Source organism: Panicum virgatum, chromosome 2N, assembly GCF_016808335.1.
Source record: "Panicum virgatum strain AP13 chromosome 2N, P.virgatum_v5, whole genome shotgun sequence".
In the NCBI taxonomy this organism is placed as follows: Eukaryota; Viridiplantae; Streptophyta; class Magnoliopsida; order Poales; family Poaceae; genus Panicum; species Panicum virgatum.
In genome coordinates this window covers 35651809-35673930 of record NC_053146.1, presented here as the reverse complement: position 1 = coordinate 35673930, position 22122 = coordinate 35651809, and the positions used below count along the sequence as shown (strand labels likewise).

Below are 22122 nucleotides of genomic sequence, written 5' to 3'. Positions count from 1 at the left end.
TTTGGCCAATGGCGTGGACCCCCGCAGTAGCCCTGGATGACACGTCGGACCAGAAAATGCGAGCTGTGTGTGCCCTGTCCACTTGGCAAATGTTTATTGGCTGCAGCGTATCAGTCCAAAGCCTCCTGCCACAAAGCGCGATGGCTCTTTCTGCGCCTTGGCTAGCATAGCATAGCATCTGCTGTGTTCCTCTCCTTTGTCCGCCGTGTACGTCTTGTTTCTTTCCAAGAACAAATTGCAGTTGCTGAAGGCTGATCCGATCCAATCCAAGTTTTGCTGATAAATTTCGGGGAAACAATGTTTTTTTTTCTATACGGTATGTGGATTCCGTGCTGTTATTCTGTATGTGGCACTCTTAACAAAAAAAAGAACAATGTGTGCATATACATGTTTCATTCTGTCATTACTTTTACTATATGTATCTGCAGGTATTTTGAATTGAAAATGTGGAGATTTCATATAATTTTTACCAATTCAAATTTCCTTCTTTTAAAATATATATACCTGCACCCTACATATATCCGGTGTATATGTTGTCTCCTTGCTCCCTTTGCAATCAAAGCGAGGCTGAAGAAAACACCGTTAAACACAAGATCTTTCATCATATCAACGCTCACCAAAACTTTCGAGACGAAAATGTGTCCTTTTGATTTCTTTGCCCCATGACAACAACGGCCTCATTTGAGAATACTTCAAGTTACAGCTGACGTGTGCGTCCAATTAAGTGCGGTTCCTTAGAATTACCATCCTATAGTTGGAATTGGAAACCAGCATGTATCACATCTTTTGCAGGCGAACAAGGCACCTCGGTTTCATCTTGAGATGATAAGGCTACTAGCTCTTGCTTACCACTTTGATATGATCTGGTAGTTGGAGACGAGCTGGTCGTTGTCGACAGTAACCCAACGGTTATTGTATTTTGGAGTTGGAGGCATCCGGTGCGGGCATCTCTGGCACGGTGCCGCGAATATTCCCTTGCTGCCCGTTGGACAGGCCACTGCCGGGCGAGCAATGTTGGTTTGTGTGGTGGTGGAGAACAGGAGAACGACCGGGTTAATTAATTGGCTGTTACTGTTAGTAACAAATTAAAGTAAACTGGATAGTACACGTTAGCATTGCTTGGGACAGTGACGCCGCACACAGAAGGGACATCCACTTTTGTGATTTGTCAGCCAAGAGAGAGAGAGAGAGAGAGAGAGAGAGAGAGAGGTTGTCATCTGAGTTCAGTTTCCAGTGGTGACATGCAAATTTGTGCAGAGGAATGAGATTCAGGTCGAGGACATCACGATATATCGGTTTTCGGAAGTTGCTTGCATGAAACTAATCGAGCAGTAGGTTGTTTTTACAGTAAATTTGGAAAATTTACTGTTGAATTTGATTTGTGTTTTACGTCGCTGTTATATATATGCCAGTGACTTCGCATAAGCATTTGCAAGCTATCCATCTAATCAGTTGACTTGGATAGTAATCCTTTCTCAGGGGAAAACCTGGACTTCACCATTTTAGCTCTGTTGAAATAGTTCATGTGGAATGTCAGAAAAGGTAAAGATTTTATATATGGATTTCCTTATTTGAAAGCTTTGGAGAGCCCACCGTTTTGTTATCAATATAGGAATTATTCCATAATATTGTGGATTATAATTCTACTGAAAAGAAAATAGCTCCAATTCTCAACGCGTCTTTATCTAAAAACTCTCATGCTCACTAAAAATTTGTAAAAAGTTTCATGTATGGATTGGAAACTTTAAATTTGAAAAAGGATCAACCCTGCTTATTAGAAAGCGAACAAAGTCTTCGATATGGATTGGAAACTTGAGAGTCGCAACTAACAAATAGTGGATTACAAACTCAACACTCATTTTTCGTTGCAACAGTTTTTAACATCATTACTCCAAGGAAAAAGGAAGTTAAATTGAATGAAGTGGCAGTCTCTTTCTGGAAGAAGCCTGCATGGACCACTTCTGAAACAGTTGAGACAATAGGAAGATTCGACCATTGGACGATAAGTGGTAACATGTCCCAAGATAAACCGTTTTGGAAACATGTACTAACACAAGGACATGAGTCAACCTTTCAAGTGCGCTAAGGATGCTAGAACCATAATAATCTCAAACGAAGTTATGATATCAAGAAAGGCACTCGTTCTAGCACTTCAGGCAGTTCATATAACATAGGTTTCTTTTGATTGATCAAATGAAAGTTCAGACCCTGCTACCTGGCAGGCAGTAGCAAGAGAACAAGTCAGCTACTACAAGATTGGACCATCATTTCCCATGTCACTACGATGTTCTTGTTGACATTACTACCAAAGCCAAGGACGCCAGAAATACCCTTAGATTTTGTCTAAACAGCTCAAGAGGACCTCCGTTTGAGCTCAGGTGACCTCTGGAGGAGCATTGGTGGGCCTTCAATGCCCGAGGGAGAAGGTCTGCCTCCTGGACTGTGCGAGTCAATCGAGCTGACAGAGAGCTGATTAAAGACGGAGGAGCTCAATGTGTCCGTGGGGCCACACAGAACCCCACCAGGGGATATCTCTGGGAGATCAGGGTCGGAGATGCTGAAACCACTTGAGGCAAACTGCTCGGTAACCATCTTACATGCACTCTCTAGAATACTATCGATGTACTTCTGGAGCGCTTCCATTCTGATCTGTACACGCTTCTGGACCTGGCCACAGGAAAAACCAGTCAGATATTCCCTCCATTTCTAAATATATGATGTCTACGACAAGGAAATTAGTTCATGCTGTTTGAGTTGACATTCTTGAAATGCCTTCAAATTTATTTTAACAAGCACAACTGCAGGAATGGTTAACAAACACATGCATCTAATTTGCTGTTAAAAGCGGAAATTCTGAAGGACATGCTCCTTCAGTAAAGATCAGCTTCCAAGCTCATCATTGGTTATCACTTATCAGAGCATGCAGTTGTATTTTCGGAGATTCCCAAATATTTCAATATCTCCTCTAAATTAAGAGCAGAATGCAGCTCACCTTTTACATTGAATGAAACACACAAAACAGTGCTCGGGATTCCACATCATTCACATAAAGAATACACCAAAAAATAAAATTCCTAGTCCAAGCTTCATGTCTTAAATCAATGACTGTTAAAAAAAAACTATTGCACAAACTACTAAAGGCATGTCTTAAATCGGGTCAGTTGGATCCATGCCACTACAACTTCTTGAAATTGGATTTCATGTTGAAATCCATGCCATTGAGTGGCATGATTTTCAACGTGAAACCCAATTTCACGGAGTTGTGGTGGCATGAATCTAATTTTCTCTTAAATCAAAGACTGTGAAAAGCAAAAACTATTGCAGAAAATATTAAAGGTGGCATTTTGTTGCCTTACAACATTCAAGGGGTTAACTCAAGAGCAATATAGAACAAGCAGTCAGAATTACCTCCACTTGCTCATGCAGTCTCCGTTGCACTTCCATCTGTGCTCTCAGCGCTTCTTTGACTTCTTGACTTCTGCAGCAAGTAATTGTGACAGCTAACTCTTTCAAATAGCAGAACTAAAGTAAAAAAAAAAAGGGTGTACCCAGTGCCGTAGGCTTCCCACACTATGCGGGGTCTGGGGAAGGGTTGTTTTTAAGCCCCAAGCCTTACCCACACAAATGTGTAGAGGCTGGGGCTCGAACCCGGGACCTTCCGGTTACAGACGGTAGGCTCTACCGCTGGTAATATTCTAAAAGTATTCAGAGTATGCCAAAAAGAAAAGGAAAGAGTAAACAGTTTGATATCTAGAAGATAGGAGTAGCTGACGAAGCGTACTCTTTCACATCTTGGGCAGGAACTCTAGGGGATACACTGATTCCAGTTTGAGCATCTAGAAGATAGGATCCTGCATTTTGGGGAGAAGCCAAAACAGAGCTCAGAAGTTAGCAAAAGAACCAGCCCGACTCTTTCTAGTCTTACTTTACTTTTCAACTTAGAAAAACAGACAACACAAATACATATGGTAAGCAGTTACATTCTATTTCACATAAGATATGCATGTGTTTTTCATTAGATATTCCCCATTTTATTAGTTACAAGCCATCCTAACATAATATAACTGCAGGTGAAATATGCAGGACCACAAGCACACACAAAACCTGTGGGAATAAACTGCAGAGAGTGATAATATAAACACCATAGGTATTAGTTCCAACTAAGAACGATATGGCCTATAGTTTTTCGTTCCACTCGTTCATTGCATGTATGTGGAAGCAATTGGAAGCCTCTATCCGTGTCTGTAACGTTGTGATTATTTCAGAAGAATAAATGCACACAGAATTTTATACAAAAGATAACAATTTAGCTCTCTTTTATTTTCTTGAGACCAAGTGTTAGGAACCCTAGCCCTACCGGGGATTGGACGGAGGTTGTAGGGGTGCGAGAGCAGCGAGTGAGGCGAAGGACGGCGAGGGCGGCGAGAGGGCGCCGTGATCGGCGCAGGAGGAGAAGAGGGCGGCGCTAGGGCTAGGGCCGGCTCCCTTGAGGAAGCCGGAAACAATAATATGTTTCTGCTTGATTTCTCCATGAGTCTTACACAAATATTTATGTCTCATGCTAATTAACAAGAAAACCCCTAATAATAATAATCTGAAGATAAATGGACTCCTTGGCCCCTTGGCGCACCAGCCGCCTAGCCACCTTGTGCGCCTCGCCTCTTGTACGTGAGGCCGGTCATAACATCTCTCCCGGCCTTTGCAAACAGCTCGTCGTCGAGCTGGAACTCTGGATAAGCGGTGACGAAGTCCTCGCGACTCTCCCACGTCGCCTCTTCTTCCGGCAGGCCGCGCCACTGGATCAAGAGGCGCCATTGACCACGACGCTGCTGGGCCTTCAAGACTCGCTCAGGGATCGGCACAATGCGGCCATCCTGAGTCGGAGGAAGGGAACCCGACGCTCCTGGAGGGTCGCCGCGGTGCTACTTGAGGAGGCTGACGTGGAAGACATCATGCAGGCGGGCGCCTTCCGGAAGCTGCAGACGATACGCCACGCTACCAATGCGCTCGGGCACTCGGAACGGCCCTGCCCATCTCGGCCCGAGCTTGTGACGCGCACAGGGGGTCGAGAGACCGCGTCGTGCGGTGAAGGAGGCGCAGCCACACCCACGCGCCGACCTCAAACTCCACAACCCTGTGGTTGGCGTCGTAGTACTTCTTCGCCAGCTGTTGTGCCTGGATGAGGCGCTGACGGACCTCAGCTAGCATCTCATCCTTGCTGCGGAGAAGGGCATCCGCAGCCTCAGTACACGCGGTGCTCGGCCAGTACAGCAGAATGGCCGGCGGGGAACGGCCGTACACCACCTCGAACGGTGTGGCGCAAAGGGCGGTATGGAAGGACGTATTATAACAATACTCCGCCCATGACAGCCAACCCACCCATGCACGCGGACGATCTCTTGTAACACACCGCAAATACATTGCGATTACCTTGTTGACCACCTCCGACTGGCCGTCCGTCTGAGGGTGGAAGGCCGTGCTCATGCGAAATGTGACACCCGCCATCTTGAACAGATCGCGCCAGACGTTGCCGGTGAACACCGGGTCGCGGTCGCTAACGATGGACGTCGGAAAGCCGTGTAGACGTACAACGCCGTCGAAGAAGGCGCGGGCGACCGACGCTGCAGTGTAGGGGTGGCCGAGCGCGATGAAGTGTGCGTACTTGGAGAAGCGATCGACGATGGTGAGAATGACTGATTTGCCGCCGACCTTCGGAATCCCCTCGATGAAATCCATAGAGATGTCCGCCCACACCTGAGACGGGACATCCAGGGGTTGCAGCAACCCAGCCGGCCGTAGCGTCTGGGTCTTGTTGCGCTGACACGTGTCGCAGGTGCGCACCCAGTCCTGCACCAGTGAGCGATCGTCCGGGATGTAGAAATCCGAGCGGAGGCGGTGCAGCGTCTTCTGGACCCCTTCATGACCGGCACCATGAGCCAGTCGCAGGGCCTGTTGACGAAGGTCGCCGACATCGGGGCCGAAGATGTGGGAGCCGTGCAGCAAAAGCCCCGCATCCTCGCGCCAAGCTGCGGTCAACTCGCCTGCACGGAAGCGCTCCAGTAGAAGGGCAGCGTCGGGCGCCGCGGCTGTAGCGCGGCGGACGTCGTCGAGGAAGGCGAAGGATGGCCTCGAGAGGGCCGCCACGGCCGCCGGACCACCCGCGGAAGGAGAGGACTCCTCGTCCCGGCGGGAGAGGGCGTCCGCAGCGATGTTGAGGCGGCCCGAGCGGTACTCCACGGCGAAGTCGAAGCCGAACAACTTGCTGACCCACTGGTGCTGAGTAACGGTGGAGAGACGCTGATCCAGCAGGTACTTGAGGCTGTAGTGGTCCGTCCGGATCAGAAAGTGGCACCCCCACAAGTACGGCCTCCAGTGTCGAACAGCCTGCACCAAGCCAATGGGCTCGCGCTCATACGCAGCGAGCTTGAGATGCCGAGCAGCAAATGGTCGGCTGAAGAAGGCGAGGGGTCCGGCGCCCTGGTGGAGGACGGCGCCAAACCCCGCACCCGAAGCGTCGCTGTCCACCACGAAGCCCTTGTCGAAGTCCGGCATCTGGAGTACGGGGCCGGTGGTGAGGGCGCTCTTAAGCGCCCGGAACGCCGTCTCGGCATCCTCGTCCCAAGGGAACGCGTCGCGCCACAAGAGACGCGTAAGCAGAGCGGCAATGATCCCGAAGTCCCGGATGAATTTCCGGTAGTAGCCGGCCAGCCCCAGGAAGCCCCGCAGCACTCGGCAGAGCGCGGGACAAGCCACGCAGCCACGGCCTCCACCTTATCCGCGTCCATGGCCACCCCCCGGCGGAGATCACGTGGCCGAGGTAGGCCACTGAAGACGCCCCAAACGAGCACTTGGAGCGCTTGAGGTGGAGGTGGTGATCCTGAAGCGCCCGTAGGACGATGGCGACGTGCTGCAGGTGCTCCGCCCAAGAGGAGCTATAGATCAAGATGTCATCGAAAAACACCCGCACGAACCTGCGAAGGTACGGGCGGAGGACGTCATTCATCAGCGCCTGGAACGTGGCTAGCGCGTTGGAGAGGCCGAAGGGCATCACCAAGAACTCGTAGTGCCCCTCGTGAGTGTGGAACGCCGTCTTGCCGATGTCGTCCGGGTGCATGCGCACCTGGTGGTAGCCGGAGCGCAAGTCCAGCTTCGTGAAGAAGATGGCACCGTGAAGCTCGTCAAGGAGCTCGTCCACCACCGGGATCGGGAACTTGTCCTTGGAGGTCCTCGCGTTGAGGGCGCGGTAGTCGATGCAGAACCTCCAGGTGTTGTCCGGCTTGAGGACCAAGAGCACTGGGGCGGAGAACGGCGAGGTGCTAGGCCGAATGATCCCCTGCTGCAACATGGCCAAGCACTGCCACTCCAGCTCGTCCTTCTGTAGCTGCGGGTAGTGGTAGGGTCGGACGGCGACAGGAGCGGTGCCTGGTAGGAGGTGGATCCTGTGGTCATACGGTCGCGCCGGCGGCAGCCCGCGAGGCTCGTCGAAGGCCGCGGCGAACTGAAGGAGCAGGCGGTCGAGGAGGGGCTGCCCTGGCGAGGCGGCGACGACGCGAGTGCTGGGCGCCTGGGTGCCGACCTGTGGAGCGCCCAGCCCTCGCCACTGGATACGGCGGCCGCGACGTGTGAAGGTCATGCAGAGACCCTCGAAGTCCCACAAGATGGGCCCGAGCGACCGGAGGAACTCAACACCTAAGATGAGGTCGAACTCGCCCAAGGTGATGCCGAAGCACGTGACGGCGAACTCCTCCGAGCCGATGGCGAGCGCGACGTCACGGGCGACTCCGTGGCACGGCACGCGGTCCCCATTGGCCACTAGTACACGCAGCGATGGGTGCGGAGTAGCAGCGAGCCCCAGGCGACTGAAGAGGTCGGCGTGGATGAAGTTTGTCGTCGAGCCGGAGTCGAGGAGGGCCACCAACCGCTGACCCCGTACGGTGACGGGCAGCAGCATGGAGTTTTCCGTGCAGACGCCGGCGAGGGCGTTGAGGGACACCGTGGGCGGATCTCCGGCGGACGGTGGGTCGCACGTGGGCTCTAGGGACGTCGGGGCAGACGTGAGCTCCTCCTGGAACACGGCTGCCACCGCGGCCTCGGCTGGAACGTCGTCGTCGACGTAATCGTCGTTGACGAGGTAGAAGAGGCGCTGACACACATGGTCGCGGACGTACGGCTCGTCACAGTTGAAGCACAGGCCTTGGCGACGACGTTCCTGCTGTTCTGCCGGCGAGAGGCGGTGGAAGCGCGACAGTGCGGGCGCCGACGGCTGGGCTGGAGCGCCCACCCCTACAGTGGATGCGGCAGAGTGCGGCCGAGGTGAAGCTGGCGATGTCGAACGCCCCGCCGGGGGTCGGTAGCCGCGCTGAGGGCGATCGCGAGGCGTTCATACGCGCGCGCATAGTACATCGCCGACTGAAGATCCTGCGGGCTGCGCATCTCCACGTCCGCCTTGATGTGGTCGGGAAGGCCGCCCACAAACAGCTCGGCCTTCTGGAGCGGGTTGAGGTCGCGTGCATTGCAGAGAACGGCGTTGAAGCGGTCCGAGTAGTCTTGGACCGACGAGAAGAAGGGCAGCCGCGCGAGCTCAGCCAACCGTGTGCCCTGTGTCGGTGGCCCGAAGCGGAGGTGGCACAGTGTTGACGCAAAATCAACACACTGGAATCTGAAGGCACCGTTCGCCAAGCCTCAGAATGCAGACCAAGCGTGCCAGTCAATTTGACCTGTAAATTGACAAGGAAACAATAAACCGTCAAATTTAAGAGTGTATCGGCTGGATTTCCGAACCACTCTTACGTAGGGTATCGGCAAAGCTCTGCCGATACAGAAGGCGACAAAAGATCGTGTGAGATGAGCGTGTAATAAAAGCGATCTACTACGGATTAGCAATGAGCTGCCGATGCCGATGAGCGACTAGAGGGCTAGATCTAAAAGCCGACACACGTGCCAGGTAACAATGTACAAACCCACGAATGTATGGATCTGGACAAAGCTAAGCTTATGATTCAATCTAATCGGCTTTACAAGGTTTATCGTGATAAACAAGGAGCTTACAGCCGATTAAACAGATCACTAAGCCGGGTAATTTGTGAATTAATCTAAACGAGAAAACAATGATACGCCCAGAGATCAAAACTTAGATAAATTCGATAAATTTTGAATAGATCTGAACAAAGCGACAGCGATACGCCCGGAAGCTAAAACTCAGATTTACTCGGTAAACGAAAACTTACCAGCAAACCAAGTTGCTCGAATGTGAGACGTCCTTGATCAGCTTGAAAGAACTCGCAGAAAGAAAAAAAAAGATGGCGAAGTCGCCGACGAGAAAGTAAATTGCAAGTAGTAAAGTTTTGTTTGTTGGATGTGTATCAATCTGTTACAATGGCCGGGGGTTCATATTTATACCCCACGCTAACACAATCCTAGCCGATTACGGCAAAACATGATCTATTCTAGGGAATAAAAATTACTTCTAAAAATAAGATAATTCTTGGCAAACCGAAGCCAAAATATCTGGTTAACTTCCTCCTCTTCGGTCAGCAAGATTTTTGACCGTGGCACACGATCACCCTCCCGGATCCACCGATCGTACAACGCAGAACTTTTTCTCCTTTCCAACACGCTTCCTTGACACGTGCCAAAATCTGGTGTCACCACACAGGTTGCGGAAGCGCTCCCAGGAGGGCATGCCCTCGTCTTGCTCCAACGCAAAGTACCACGTCTGCGCAGCGCCGCGAAGATGGTACGAGGCCAGCCAGGTGCGATCCGAGGCCAAGGTGCGTTGGCCATGGAAGAACTGCTCGCACTGGTTGAGCCAATTCAGCGGATCCACCCCGCCGTCGAACGTCGGGAACTCCAACTTGTAGTACCGCGGTGGGGTTGGAGAACCAGCATGAGCACCGCACAACTGGTTGTCGTCGGAGGCTCCGTCCAGCCCGCTAGGGCCGGTCGGCGGAGTGAAGGTGTAGACCGGTGCGGGTGCCGATCCCGTCGCCCACGCCGGGATGGGGGACGGCGATGAGGGCCAACGCAGCAGGTGGAGAGGGACGCCGCCGGATGACGATAGGGGCATCCCGTAGGGAAATCCCGCCGGCTGGGGCGCCGTCGTTGTGGGTGCCGGCGGTGGTGGCGGGGTTGGCACGGGGTTGGGAGGAGGCGGCGGCTGGAGCAGTCCCGCCCAGGCGTCCTGCAGCGAGTTGACGCTGCGGGCGAGTCGGTCGACCACGGCGGCCAACGACTCCAAGGTGAGGGGCGCCCCTGAGTTGGACGCAGAGGAGATGGTGGATGGGTCGACCGGTGACGATGGAGGGGCAGTCGACGCAGGCGCTGGCGGTGGAAGTGTGGATGTAGGAGGGGGACCTGACATAGCTGATACCAGGCTATTAGGAACCCTAGCCCTACCGGGGATTGGACGGAGGTTGTAGGGGTGCGAGAGCAGCGAGCGAGGCGAAGGGCGGCGAGAGGGCGCCGTGATCGGCGCAGGAGGAGAAGAGGGCGGCGCTAGGGCTAGGGCCGGCTCCCTTGAGGAAGCCGGAAACAATAATATGTTTCTGCTTGATTTCTCCAAGAGTCTTACACAAATATTTATATGTCTCACGCTAATTAACAAGAAAACCCCTAATAATAATAATCTGAAGATAAATGGCCTCCTTGGCCCCTTGGCGCACCAGCCGCCTAGCCACCTTGTGCGCCTCGCCTCTTGTACGTGAGGCCGGTCATAACACCAAGCCTCTATCAAATCAGAAGAAACATGGCAGATCTTGATATGTTTAAATGGATAATTAATACTATAATAGTAATCCAAACTTTCTGCTATAGTCTCTCTTCATTTTTTCTCTCTATATTATGTGTAACTTACTAGAAAATGTTCAACCACTATCCATAAAACAATCCTCCCCATAGACAAGAGATTCCTTTTCGCTTCCCATAATCCCATAATGCTGTAATGTGAGCAGTAGCAATTTGCCCCTGGCATATTGTAGCTCTACTATAAGTGATTGACCAAACATATACTCCCTCCGCACCGTTATATAAGGGGTATCATGGGTTTTTAGTTTTGGCTGATATATTAGGCACACGTAGGTACTGATTTGCATGCACGTGAGATGGTTATCAAAGCATTGGTTCATGGTTTGGTAACTTCATCCGTCCGTCTAGCGTCTTCTTTCTTCTCGAGTGTGTTTTGCTGCATGCATGCATGCAAAACTAATGACACGAGGCATGCGAGCGATGGAATCAGCAATGGAATGAATTGTCAGGCAGATGTCAAAGAAGTCCTCTTGGTCTGTGGAGTTCTCCGTGCGCCTTATAAAATGTTCCAGAGGGAGTAATAAATAAAGTACATCCATAGAATCTATAAAGTATATACACAAATAAACGGTACATTAGTTCATTGTAATAATGAGGAAGCTAACACAGCAAGACCATCAGCCAAACAGAACCATAATAAACATGTGTACCGGGTGTTCAAAAGTTTTAAAAGTAAGCTGCGTTGACTTCAGAATTAACTCAGTAACGTAAAAGATTTGAAGACATCAAAGGATGACCTGGAATGTACATATTGAGAGGAATAGAAATAGTTTACTTTACACAACTTACCATCTTTAGATTGCTCTGACCCCTCTTTACCAGATTGTTTGCCTAATCTGTATTTCTGATCACAACAACAAATGAGCAAATTTTTAAAACATGTTTCATTTCAGACTTGGTCAGAAACAAGTAAGCATGCCAAAGTACCTGCAGATGACTCTTTAGGTGGAATAGCGTAAGCCCCTTGACACCCATTGTTCTCAAGATAGTTTTCGGCGTCGCTTCTGAAAGATTACTAAATCAGTAACTCATCTCATAAATATACTAAAAAAAGGAAACTCCAACAAGCATTAGTGTGTTCTAATAGTTCAGTAACAACAATCAGCTAGTAGCAATATGGCAATCTAGTAAGGTGCTGAGATGTTTGTTGGATAAAACTGGGAATGACAATTTAACATGCAAATGGATAACAACAAAGTTGGCGTAGGCGATACTAGTGACAACAATCAGTCATGCACATTTCATTTTATTGTCAACAAGACAAAACTTGATTTTGAATCTTTGGCATCTGTAGCTCAATTTACTGGCCAATTTGGTGCCAGAATTGACACTGAATGAAACCAAAAAGCATAGAAGAAAAGACTCTAGTTTGCACATGTTTTGGAAAATATAGTCGCATACAAGAAACCGAAATTGTAGAACTCGCTTGCACACTTCTTCCCTAAAACAAACATGGACCAGTGTTACATCAAATGTAAGAAGCATTTTTTTTTCCACATAAAAGGACAGCCACTACTTCCTGAAGGCAACATGTCAGTTAGATATTGCTACAGAAAAAAAAACACCATGAATTAGTACTAAACCAATTAGATGTTGCTTTTGGAACAGAGACCTTTCAATCAAAACGTACTCAGGAAATACACGGATTCACTCGAACCATTTGGAATTTTTTTCAGATCAGCCTGTGCAGTCAACTGCAGATGTGCTGCAATCGATAAGCATGAATGGAAACTACTAATTTCAATGTGATGCTCAAATCTAGACTCTGGAGCTGAAAATACAACCTAAGGACACTAACTAAAGTGCATAAAATCAATTAAAGTCATAGCAAAACAATCAGAATCCAACTCCTTGTGGCCTAAAATATTGATAAGAAGGAACTTGTTACAGCCGCAAATACGCACGAGCCAAGCTTACACCTACTAGACAGTAATTGGAGAAAATGTACCAGTGTTCTGCTTATCGCCACAGATAAACTTCCAGTGGCAGCATTTAGTTCCAAATCTACACCACAAGCCTCAAGACATTGCCATCAAAACTTTATGTGGACAGGTCACCATACTTCGCCACAATGCCTTTCGAATTCGGACAATAACCGGTCCCAAAAACATCGCCAAATGCAGCAGAAATCACATATCCGATGCCCACTCCATCCCAGTTCCCAAACATGAAAGCAGTTAAAACTCCTTCATGCACGCCCCCAATACAATCCTACCTTTCTCAAAAAGGTGCAATCCTACCTCGCAGTCTCGCACACGCTAAATCTGACAGCCGAAGATGAAAGCACAGACGCATTGTTTCTAACTTGATCAAGGAAAGATCAAATCTTTCCGATAATTTCAGCTCGAGGAGACCCAGTTCCTCCCAAGTGCTCATTCCCAAAGTAGTAAGAACCTCGCCAAGTCAAAGAGCCCGCCCATGGCGGCACCTAAAAATAGCTGCTCATTGCTTTCCAATGCCGATGCCAAGGAGAGACAGGGAAGAGGAAGAGGACGGCTCACTCTCGGGCCCCCCGAGCTGGGCGACGGCGTCGACGAAGCGCTCGTGCAAGTCGGCTGTCCAGCGCAGTCTCGGCTTGGGGTCTGCCGTCAACACCAGGCTCGGCCCGCCCGGGCCGCCGACGGGGCCGGAGCGCGGTGCCCCATCGCTGGGCGCGGGGCCGTCTGGGCGGTGGTGGATCAGACCAGGCGGGAACATCTCCTCCTCCTCTGTCCCTCCTGCTGCTCTCCTCAACAACAGAAAGAGGAGCGACAGGGCCTTCTTCTCCTTCTTCCTCCCCAAAAGCAAAGGATCCAAGGAAAAAGTCCCTCGGCTTTCTCTCTCCCCTTTCTTGCGAGTTCTTGCTTCTCTGCAGCCACTGCCACTTTCCACTGGCAGCGATTCCTCTCTCTCTCCGCTCTCTGCCCCCTCGTGAATTGTGAGTTCTGGTGGGTGGTGGCTGAAGGCTGAAGGCTGGAAGGCTCGCATTACATTATTGACGTAATGATGCTTGTTAGTGCAGAGCAATGTCCTTTTCTGACACTGCTGATGGAAAATTACATCTGACTTAAATGTCTGGTTAGTCTGTAGAGCCATCATCATCTCAAAGACATAAACAACACAGCTTTTAAAATGATTTCTTTATCTTGTTTGATTGGAGTAGAATGAAATCCTGAGTTGTTGGTGACTTCACAATCAAATCATTGGGGCATGGAAATTTCATCTGCCTTTTGCCTTTTTGTACTTGTGCTTCTCACTCATCCCCGTCTCTCTCATCCCTCTGCTGTTTGGTGAGGCCAAATTGGCAACTGGGCTGAATTAATTAATTAATCAGATCTCTTTTTCTTAAAAAAAGGTAGTGTATGGCGGCACATGTGAGGGCTTAACATGGACTGAGACTGATGGGTGCCTCCTCTCCAAATTTATAGTCTTTTCTTTTTCCATTTTCTGTTATGTTCCTTGCTTGCAAAATATGGTATTGCACATGCTCATGTCTAAGAGCATCTCCAAGAACTTTTGTATCTATGAATAGTTAAAATTCTGATATAGCTATTATATAAAATGAAATAGCTAGCGAAAAAGGAATGAAATCCAATAGCTTCTCCAAAATCCAAAAAGGGATGGCTAGCGCTCAGCGCTAGGCAAAGATGCCCAGCGGCACACTTTGGATAGAAAATGAGGATAGAAGACGAGGTAGATAAAATTTCTGTCGGATAGGAGTTTTTTGTCTTTCTTTTCTTTTTTGAGCTAACTCACACAAGATACAAAAATTCTTGAAAATGCTCTAAATCCAAACGTCATCATGCTTCTGGATAGAGAAATCACAAGAAACCGTGTGGGTAGTGGGTTCCTTAGGCTTGCATGTTTGTTGGGCCGGGTTTGTGCAAGAAATCACTAGAAAATATACCATGTTTGTTTGGGGCGGGTCAGATTTCAACGCTTTTCAAAATTTCAAAAATATATGTCCGTTTTGAAATATTTCAAAACTACCCCCGATCGCCCCCCATAGGGCGACAGACCCTAAGTGTAATTTTTTTCAAATTTGCAACGAGGTCCCTGACCAAAAAAATGCAAGGGGGCCTGTCGCCCCCCAACGGGCGACAGGGGCCTGTCGCCCACCCCAGGGGCGGCAGGGTCCTCCCCCCTATATAAGCTCTGGTCGTCATTCCCTTGGCTGTCATTCCCTTGTCATTTGAGTCTAAAAATTCAGAAAAAAGAGAGGAGTGAGGAGAAGAAAAGCGGCGAAGCTCTGCCGAATTCCGCACTTGTGATCTACCGGTAACTTCCGTATGAATCCATTGATATTGTATAATAATTTAATTTAATTAGCGGATTAGCTGAATTAGATTTGGTGCTTTAGAACACTCGTTTAGTATTACAATTTCAGTACTATTACCGACTTGTTTTTAAATTAATTATGAATTAGAATAGAATTATGACAGTACCTTATTGATATTGCAGCATAAGGCAATGACTGCCTCCAATTGTGGAGGATTTTCATGGACCGAAGAAAAATCTAGTATAATACTTGATATCATGACACATCTTGTTATTAGTAAGAAGTTGGATCCGTTAGCGGATGGTACGATAGAGATGGTATTGTCCAAAGTAGTAGAGTTTAAAGATTTGACATTATTTTGAGGTATTACAACGCAAGATGTGAAGGGACACCTGCTAGAACGTCGGAAGATATACATGAGAGTATGTGAACTAGCGAATTATCCTAATATCATTGGATTCTTACAAAGTTCTTGTAAGATATGGATGCGGCCAGAAGTATATGAGATGCACATTAAGGTAACTCTCATTCAGTTCTAATCCCATGCGTCATTTGGAATCCATATGTTTGAAACAGTAACATTTGGAATAGTGTATGGTTCATCCTGTGAACCGGCAACATTGCTGGTATCATCATCTTCGTCGACTTTGTTTTCCTCGCTCACTTCCTCATAATGGTTCACTTTGCATTCCAGATCAAAGATCTTTATGTGGAGGTACTCGATGAACTCCTGAACAGAATCAATTGGTGCAGGATCGACCCACCTAGTAAAATCACAGTTTTCTGGAGCATCGGAAGACTGCAAAACAAATTTCATGTAAGGTGTCTAATTGAAGAGAAAGAAATGAAACAACCGAGTATTACCCATGCGTGTGGACATTTAAAGAAATGCCGATCACCATCCATCCCGTCGGTGCACATCTGCACTAAGCAGTCCTCACCATGTCTGCATTTTGGCCACGGTTCTCTACGGTTATCGTATTATCGAAGAGGATTTTCATTGGTAAATTCACTCTTGTGCTGTGGCGGAAACTCAAACACTGGTTCCGGAAAGGAATCAGGTCCAAGAGACCCCTCCCATATTATGGGGTCTCCCTTTCTTCCCCCTTTTCCTTTCCCAAAACCGTAGTAATTCTTCCCGCTAGACCCACCTCTAGACATTGGGTATACAATGAGCTTTGGTGTTTGAGTGCTGCCGGGAGTTCACAAACTTCGGAGTATTTATAGGCGCACAAAGGTCTGGTACCCGGAGTGTGGAGTGTAAATGCACCTAAAAAGCATACATGACAACACAATGAAGAGGCTAGCTGACCTAACACTGAAAAGGCTAGATTCGATTCTCGAAATGACTACTCGATGCATCTCTGTGCATGCAGACTCACAGCACTGCATTGCTGCGGCTCGGTCGATCGCGCCTAGATGCCGCCTTCCCCACTACACGCCACAGACCTTCGCTGTATGTCGTGGTGCTGCAACCACGGCCGGGTGGTGGAAGGCACCCGCTCTAGCCCAGAGGGTGTGTACTCGGGGGTTAGCTAGTCCCAGATGGATCTCACTCAAGAACACGATGAACACAGCAAGATTTAGAGTGGTTCGGGCCACCGGAGCGTAATACCCTACGTCCACTGTGTGTTGTATTGCCTTCCCACGAGAGTGAGCGAGCTCGCGAGAGCTTGGGTGTCCTCTGGATTGCCTAGAGTCTGTCTGAGAGATCTCTCCCCTAGAAGGAGGGCGTGCTCTCCCTTTTATATATCCAAGGGGAGCACGTACACTGAGCGGAGCCCCGACATGTGGACCCGGCGATGTATTATAAACTACACTTTGGCCTTCAATGCCTCAGATCCAGAGATCTTGTCGTCGGCTTTTGTGCGTAGCTTCTGACCAGAGATGGTCTTGAGCTGTCCTGTCAGAGTAGAGTCTAGCCTCTGCAGCCGCGCGTCGAGGTCATGATGAAGCGTCGAACTACTGACTCAGTCCACTATAGCAGCATGCACTGTTGCTCCAGTCAGTAGCTGGTCATCATGACTCGTCGCCCATGCGCATGGCTTGTCTTGGTAACTGACGAGCCGCCTCGGTAACTGGTGATCCACAGTGTGGACTGATAAAAGCTGCCTCGTGCCCAGAGGCAGCAGAGCCTGCCTCGACCACTCGCACTTAATGCGGGTGGGTGAGGGAGCTTCCAGCGGAAGCCTTGCGCCCGCGCCCGCGTCTGCGTGACACGTGGCGGCTCCGGACCCCTCCCGATCAGCCAGTTGAGCCGAGAGCTCACGGGGGTCCGGATAGGTACGTGGAGGTCCCGGACCCATCTGCGGGAGTCCGGATGGCACGTGGAGGTCCCGGACCCACCTGCGGGGGTCCGGGTCCGCGGCCACAGGTACTGAGCATTTCCACCTCTAGGACACGTGGTGACACCGGACCCGTCCCCGAGCAGGAAGCGGGTCCGGGACCGTTGGTCCGGTGAGATGGAGCCGGACCCCAGGGGTCGGGCTGCTCAGCTCCTTAAGGCGTAGTTACGGATAACTACGCGAGTCTTGGCACAGTAGGAGTGGGTACCCCAGTTGCAGGGTATCGACACTGTAGAATGACAGGTCCGTCGTTGTCGCCAGAGAGACTGCTTTGAAGGTGAGCTGGTGTGGTTGCCGTGCTGTCACATCTTTTTGAAATGGTGGAAGGGCACTGCTATTGGGCTGTCGTCTTTTGTCACGTATGTCTGGGCAAAGAATGCGACGTTTGGGAAACCCATGATCGCCGTGCTGAGCAGTGGCAACCTGTGATCTCGTACTCGCAGCTATATACACTATGGTTCCTATTTTGAGCTATTTGAGCGTGTCACGAAGTTTACACTGTATGCGGTAGTCGTCATCATCGTCGGCGGGATCTCGGCCGCTAACTCACGGAAAAAATTCGCCATAACTTCCCTTATTTCACGAGCATTATGGAACCCACAAACATAACAAGTTCACATCAATAGTATCTATAGAAATAAATGACAAGTAAACTAGCACAATCATAAACATCGGATACAAATAAGCGGTCCACAGCTATCTCATTACAAATAAACATCAGAGATACAAACATCAGATATATCTAACCACCCCTAGGGCGTCGGACCCTCTTAGCCCTCTGCTGGGCACGGACATGGCCCTCGGAGTAGGTGAGAACATCCGGAGACCTCACCTGTCGCTCAGGACGCGCAAGGGGCTGTGGTGTCTGCTGCTGAGAGATCCCAAGTGGTGCTCCTCCTAGCTGTGAATACCCCAAGACATCGGGGTCACCTTGCGCGGCAGGCTCTTCTGGAGTCAAGCTATCGAGGTCGTCTAAGGTGAAGCCCTCATTATCTGGTTGAAAGGAGGAAGAAGAAGGTCCGGCGCCCGCATCGGGGTAGAATCCTACGCATAAAATGCAGATGTTAGCGTACCATCCCTGGATACGGTCCGCCAACTGGTGTTGTCCCTCTAAACATTCCAGTATGGCCGAACGCAGTAGCTGGATCGTATCCTGTTTGTGATATTAGTAAATATGTCGGAACACTTGATCTAATTTTAAAGAGATATGTACGTTACCTGCACTTGGGAAGAACTGCGACGTCGGCCCGTGCACGGTCGACGGACACGGGAACGAGGATGAGGCCTGGGACGACCCGTGGCTGTCTTCGTACTGCACACGGCTTCCCAAGTTGTGCACTACCTGATGCAACTGGTCACGCTGCCTCGACCATGCCTCTGTCTGCTCTAACTGGGTCATTGGGGATCCGGCACGTACCCTCGTCAGGTAAGTCGAGCAGTCCGTCTCCATCATGTTGCAAAGGCGAAACTGCATCCATTCAGTAAAGGAACAGTTAGAAACACATGAATTATCTTATATATATATATATATATATATATATATATGATCAAGAGACTAACCGCGCCAGCTAGTGCCTCCACGTGGTGCCGGGCATAGCCATCCTGAGGCCTCGCCTGGTGTGGCCGCGGGTGAGTGTCAACATAAACCAGACGAGACCGAGTCCGGAGTAAGTACCAGGTGAGGTAAGCCCTAAAGGAGCTGTGTGTGTGTGGTCCTGTTGGATGGACCAAGTGCTCGTCTGCCTGTTCCCATTGGTCCACCCACGGCTGCATCTTGGTGAGCCAATCATCAGAGCACGGCAAAACCACTCCTTGACAACCTACAAAAGTGGACCACGAAGAATCGTTAGATTCGACCCGAATGTATGAGCCAAGTTCATTCATAATTACGTGTGGTCCTGGCGACTGACACGCTCCAACGCGGTGGGCACCAGAAACTCCTGGCGCTGCCCGAACTGTCTCCTGACTCTCCAGGGGCAATATATCTCAACCGCAATGTCATAAACCAGGATGGCTGTATTAAGCCACAGGCTCGCATTCGCGGAGCAGTGCGAAGACAGGCCTGCTGGTGCACGGGTAGCCACAGCCTTTGGGCTGTAAGGCTCCCAGACAACGTCCTCGGGCGTCAGCATGTCGAGCTCCGAAACAAACTCAGGATATGCGCATCTAACCTGCGCATGCGCCCAGGACCTCTGCATTCTGAATAAGTAAAATTAAAAGTGCGCTAATGCATCATGTAACAATGAATAACAAAATTAGATTTGTTGCGAACGTACCTGACGCCAGATCCAGATTGTTCCCATAGTGGGCCTGTCGTCCTCCTCGTCGCCGTACATGGCCCCGTGGTAAGGCTCGTGGCTAACCATGGGCCGACCAACGGCTAGCCTCTCGTACGACCAAAGCTGTAGCAGTAGTGGGCACCCTGCGAGAATAGCGTTCCCATGTGTCTTCATGCAACCGTCGTAGAGTCCACGGTAAGTGGCTGCAAGTACCGCCTCACCCCAGCTGTAGGGCGGTACGTCCTCGTCCCCATCCGCAATCTCCCGTGCATACGGAAGGAGAATCCTATCGACCAAGTTGCCATGAGTGTTGTTGAACATGATGTAATCAAACAACCAAAGTAGGTACGCCTCCAGCGATCTGGTCACACTGTACTCGTCGGCATCTGCAGCCAACAGGGCAGGCTGCATAAACAATTAAGATTAATGGTTTCAACTGACAATCGAACATGTGAATTGTAACAATTAAATTTAAATATGGAATGAATACGTACTATAAACTGTAGGAACTAGGTCTTCGAAGGGCCTGCTGGTCACAGGTGCGGGTTGATCGGACCTGCTTCTTCCACGCTGTCAACCAGGGCAAAACGGGCCTCCAGGTCATCCTTCCACGAGGCCGCCACCACACGCGGACCTACAGCCTCCCCGACGATAGGGAGGCCGAGGAGGTAGGCCACGTCCTGCAGCGTAGGAGTCATCTCCCCACACGGGAGGTGGAACGTGTGTGTCTCCAGCCTCCATCTGTCAACGAGCGCCGTCAGGAGGGATCGATCGAACTGAATAGGCCCACCCTCGACAAGACGGCTCAGAGTCAGTAGACCGGCCTCACGTAACCTGCAATAAACAAAATTGTCGAAACAAAGGAATACCGTCGAATACATAAGTGATAAACAATAATATTTCATTACATACCTGTCACACCAATCGTGGTGTATAGAGATCGCCTCCCCGGGTGGACGAGGACGTAGCACCTCTAGGGCTCGGTGCTCAACTGCTGCAAAGTAAGACCTGTGGCTCGAGTCGATAACTGGGTCTAGCAAGGAGTCCATCTCCATACCTGCATTCAAAAATATATGAGAACACATAGGTACATATATGTTTCATACAAACTGGACGCGTAATATTTATACATTACAGATAGGTTCGATACAAACTCCACGCACGATTACTATATATTACAGATAGGTTCGATACAAACTCCACGCACGATTGTCGGGTACCACGATTAGGGACACCCTAGTCTGATGGCCTTAAAACGCAAACACATGCTGAGGCAACTGGGCCCACGGAGGCCCACGGCCTCCTTCCAATCCGAAGGAAAGGACTCAAAGAAGCACAGCATGCGGCCCATTCGCATCCCCCTCAAACCCGCGGGACGATCTCCGCCTCGCTCGAGGGTCCCCCTCGAGACCCCTCGACTGCGCCCCGCATCTCCGCCTCGCTCGAGGGTAACGCACCTACCCTCGAGCGGGCAAAACATCTCCGCCTCGCTCGAGGGTAGCAAACCTACCCTCGAGGGTGTAACTCATCTCCGCCTCGCTCGAGGCCACCTCTCGGCATAAGGGACAAACGGCCCCGCCGCTCAACCACTCGCCGTACAGAGGCATTAAAAGCCAGCCACTCCTCCACGGCTCCCAGGACGGGCGGCATCGGGCCGCCATTCCCACAGTAGATGTGACCGGGGTCTCATCCGCCGACTTCAGTCACCGCTCCGCCATCCCGGATGCTGTAGCAGCACTATTGAACCTGCGACACGAGACAAGACAGGCTCTGCACTGCTCCCGTTACTATTCTGCCTGCGCCGACCAACCGGACCGGCCTCCCCCTGAGGAAGGGGTCCGGCGACGTCACGTGTCCTTCAGAGAGGGGCGCTCAGCACACAAGGGCGGAGTCCCGGACCTCCCCCCTCAAGGGGTTCGGGACCTCCACGTGTCCTCCGGACCTTCTAGTGCACACGCCCGCACTCCGACCAGGGGGTCCGGGGCGTCGCGCGCCCCGCTACCACTGGTGCATGCAGGACCAAGTCCGCAGGGCCCACCAAACGCCACCGCGCCGTATATAGAAGACCACACACCAGCGATGACCACGCCACCAGGAGGGGCCGGCAAGACGACCGGTGTGATCTCCGCGAGACCAAGGACGATACCCAGGACGACTGTCGCGCCTGACGCCATGCCCTGCAGTGTACTTCCTACAGTATTCGGCCACTGTACCCCCGCGATCCGGGGGAAAGCGACAACTTCCACGCTCCCACTCATGTGCGCCGCCCCTCCTTGTAACTATAAAAGGAGGAGGCGGGCTACCTTTAGACGGGACTCTCTCTGACTCTCGGACGCTGGGACGCTGAGACGCTCCCAGACGAGATCCATCATCTCCTACGCTCCGGCATCCCTGTTCGCCACCTTCAACCCCTCTTCTAGCAGAGACTTGGGAGCTT

The 22122-nt window shown here is 50.6% G+C and overlaps 1 protein-coding gene across 1 annotated transcript; it reads right to left on the bottom strand.

The window, feature by feature from the left end:
* Positions 1 to 2121: 2121 nt before the first annotated feature.
* Positions 2122 to 13893, bottom strand: LOC120660288 (myb family transcription factor MOF1-like). The gene is made up of 6 exons (XM_039938723.1): positions 13305 to 13893; positions 11731 to 11807; positions 11593 to 11647; positions 3782 to 3851; positions 3409 to 3478; positions 2122 to 2667 (listed from the first exon to the last, which is right to left on the bottom strand). The coding sequence occupies exons 1-6, from the start codon at positions 13882 to 13884 to the stop codon at positions 2353 to 2355; spliced, it is 1167 nt and encodes a 388-aa protein (XP_039794657.1). The 5' UTR covers positions 13885 to 13893; the 3' UTR covers positions 2122 to 2352.
* Between the last annotated feature and the right edge of the window lie 8229 nt (positions 13894 to 22122).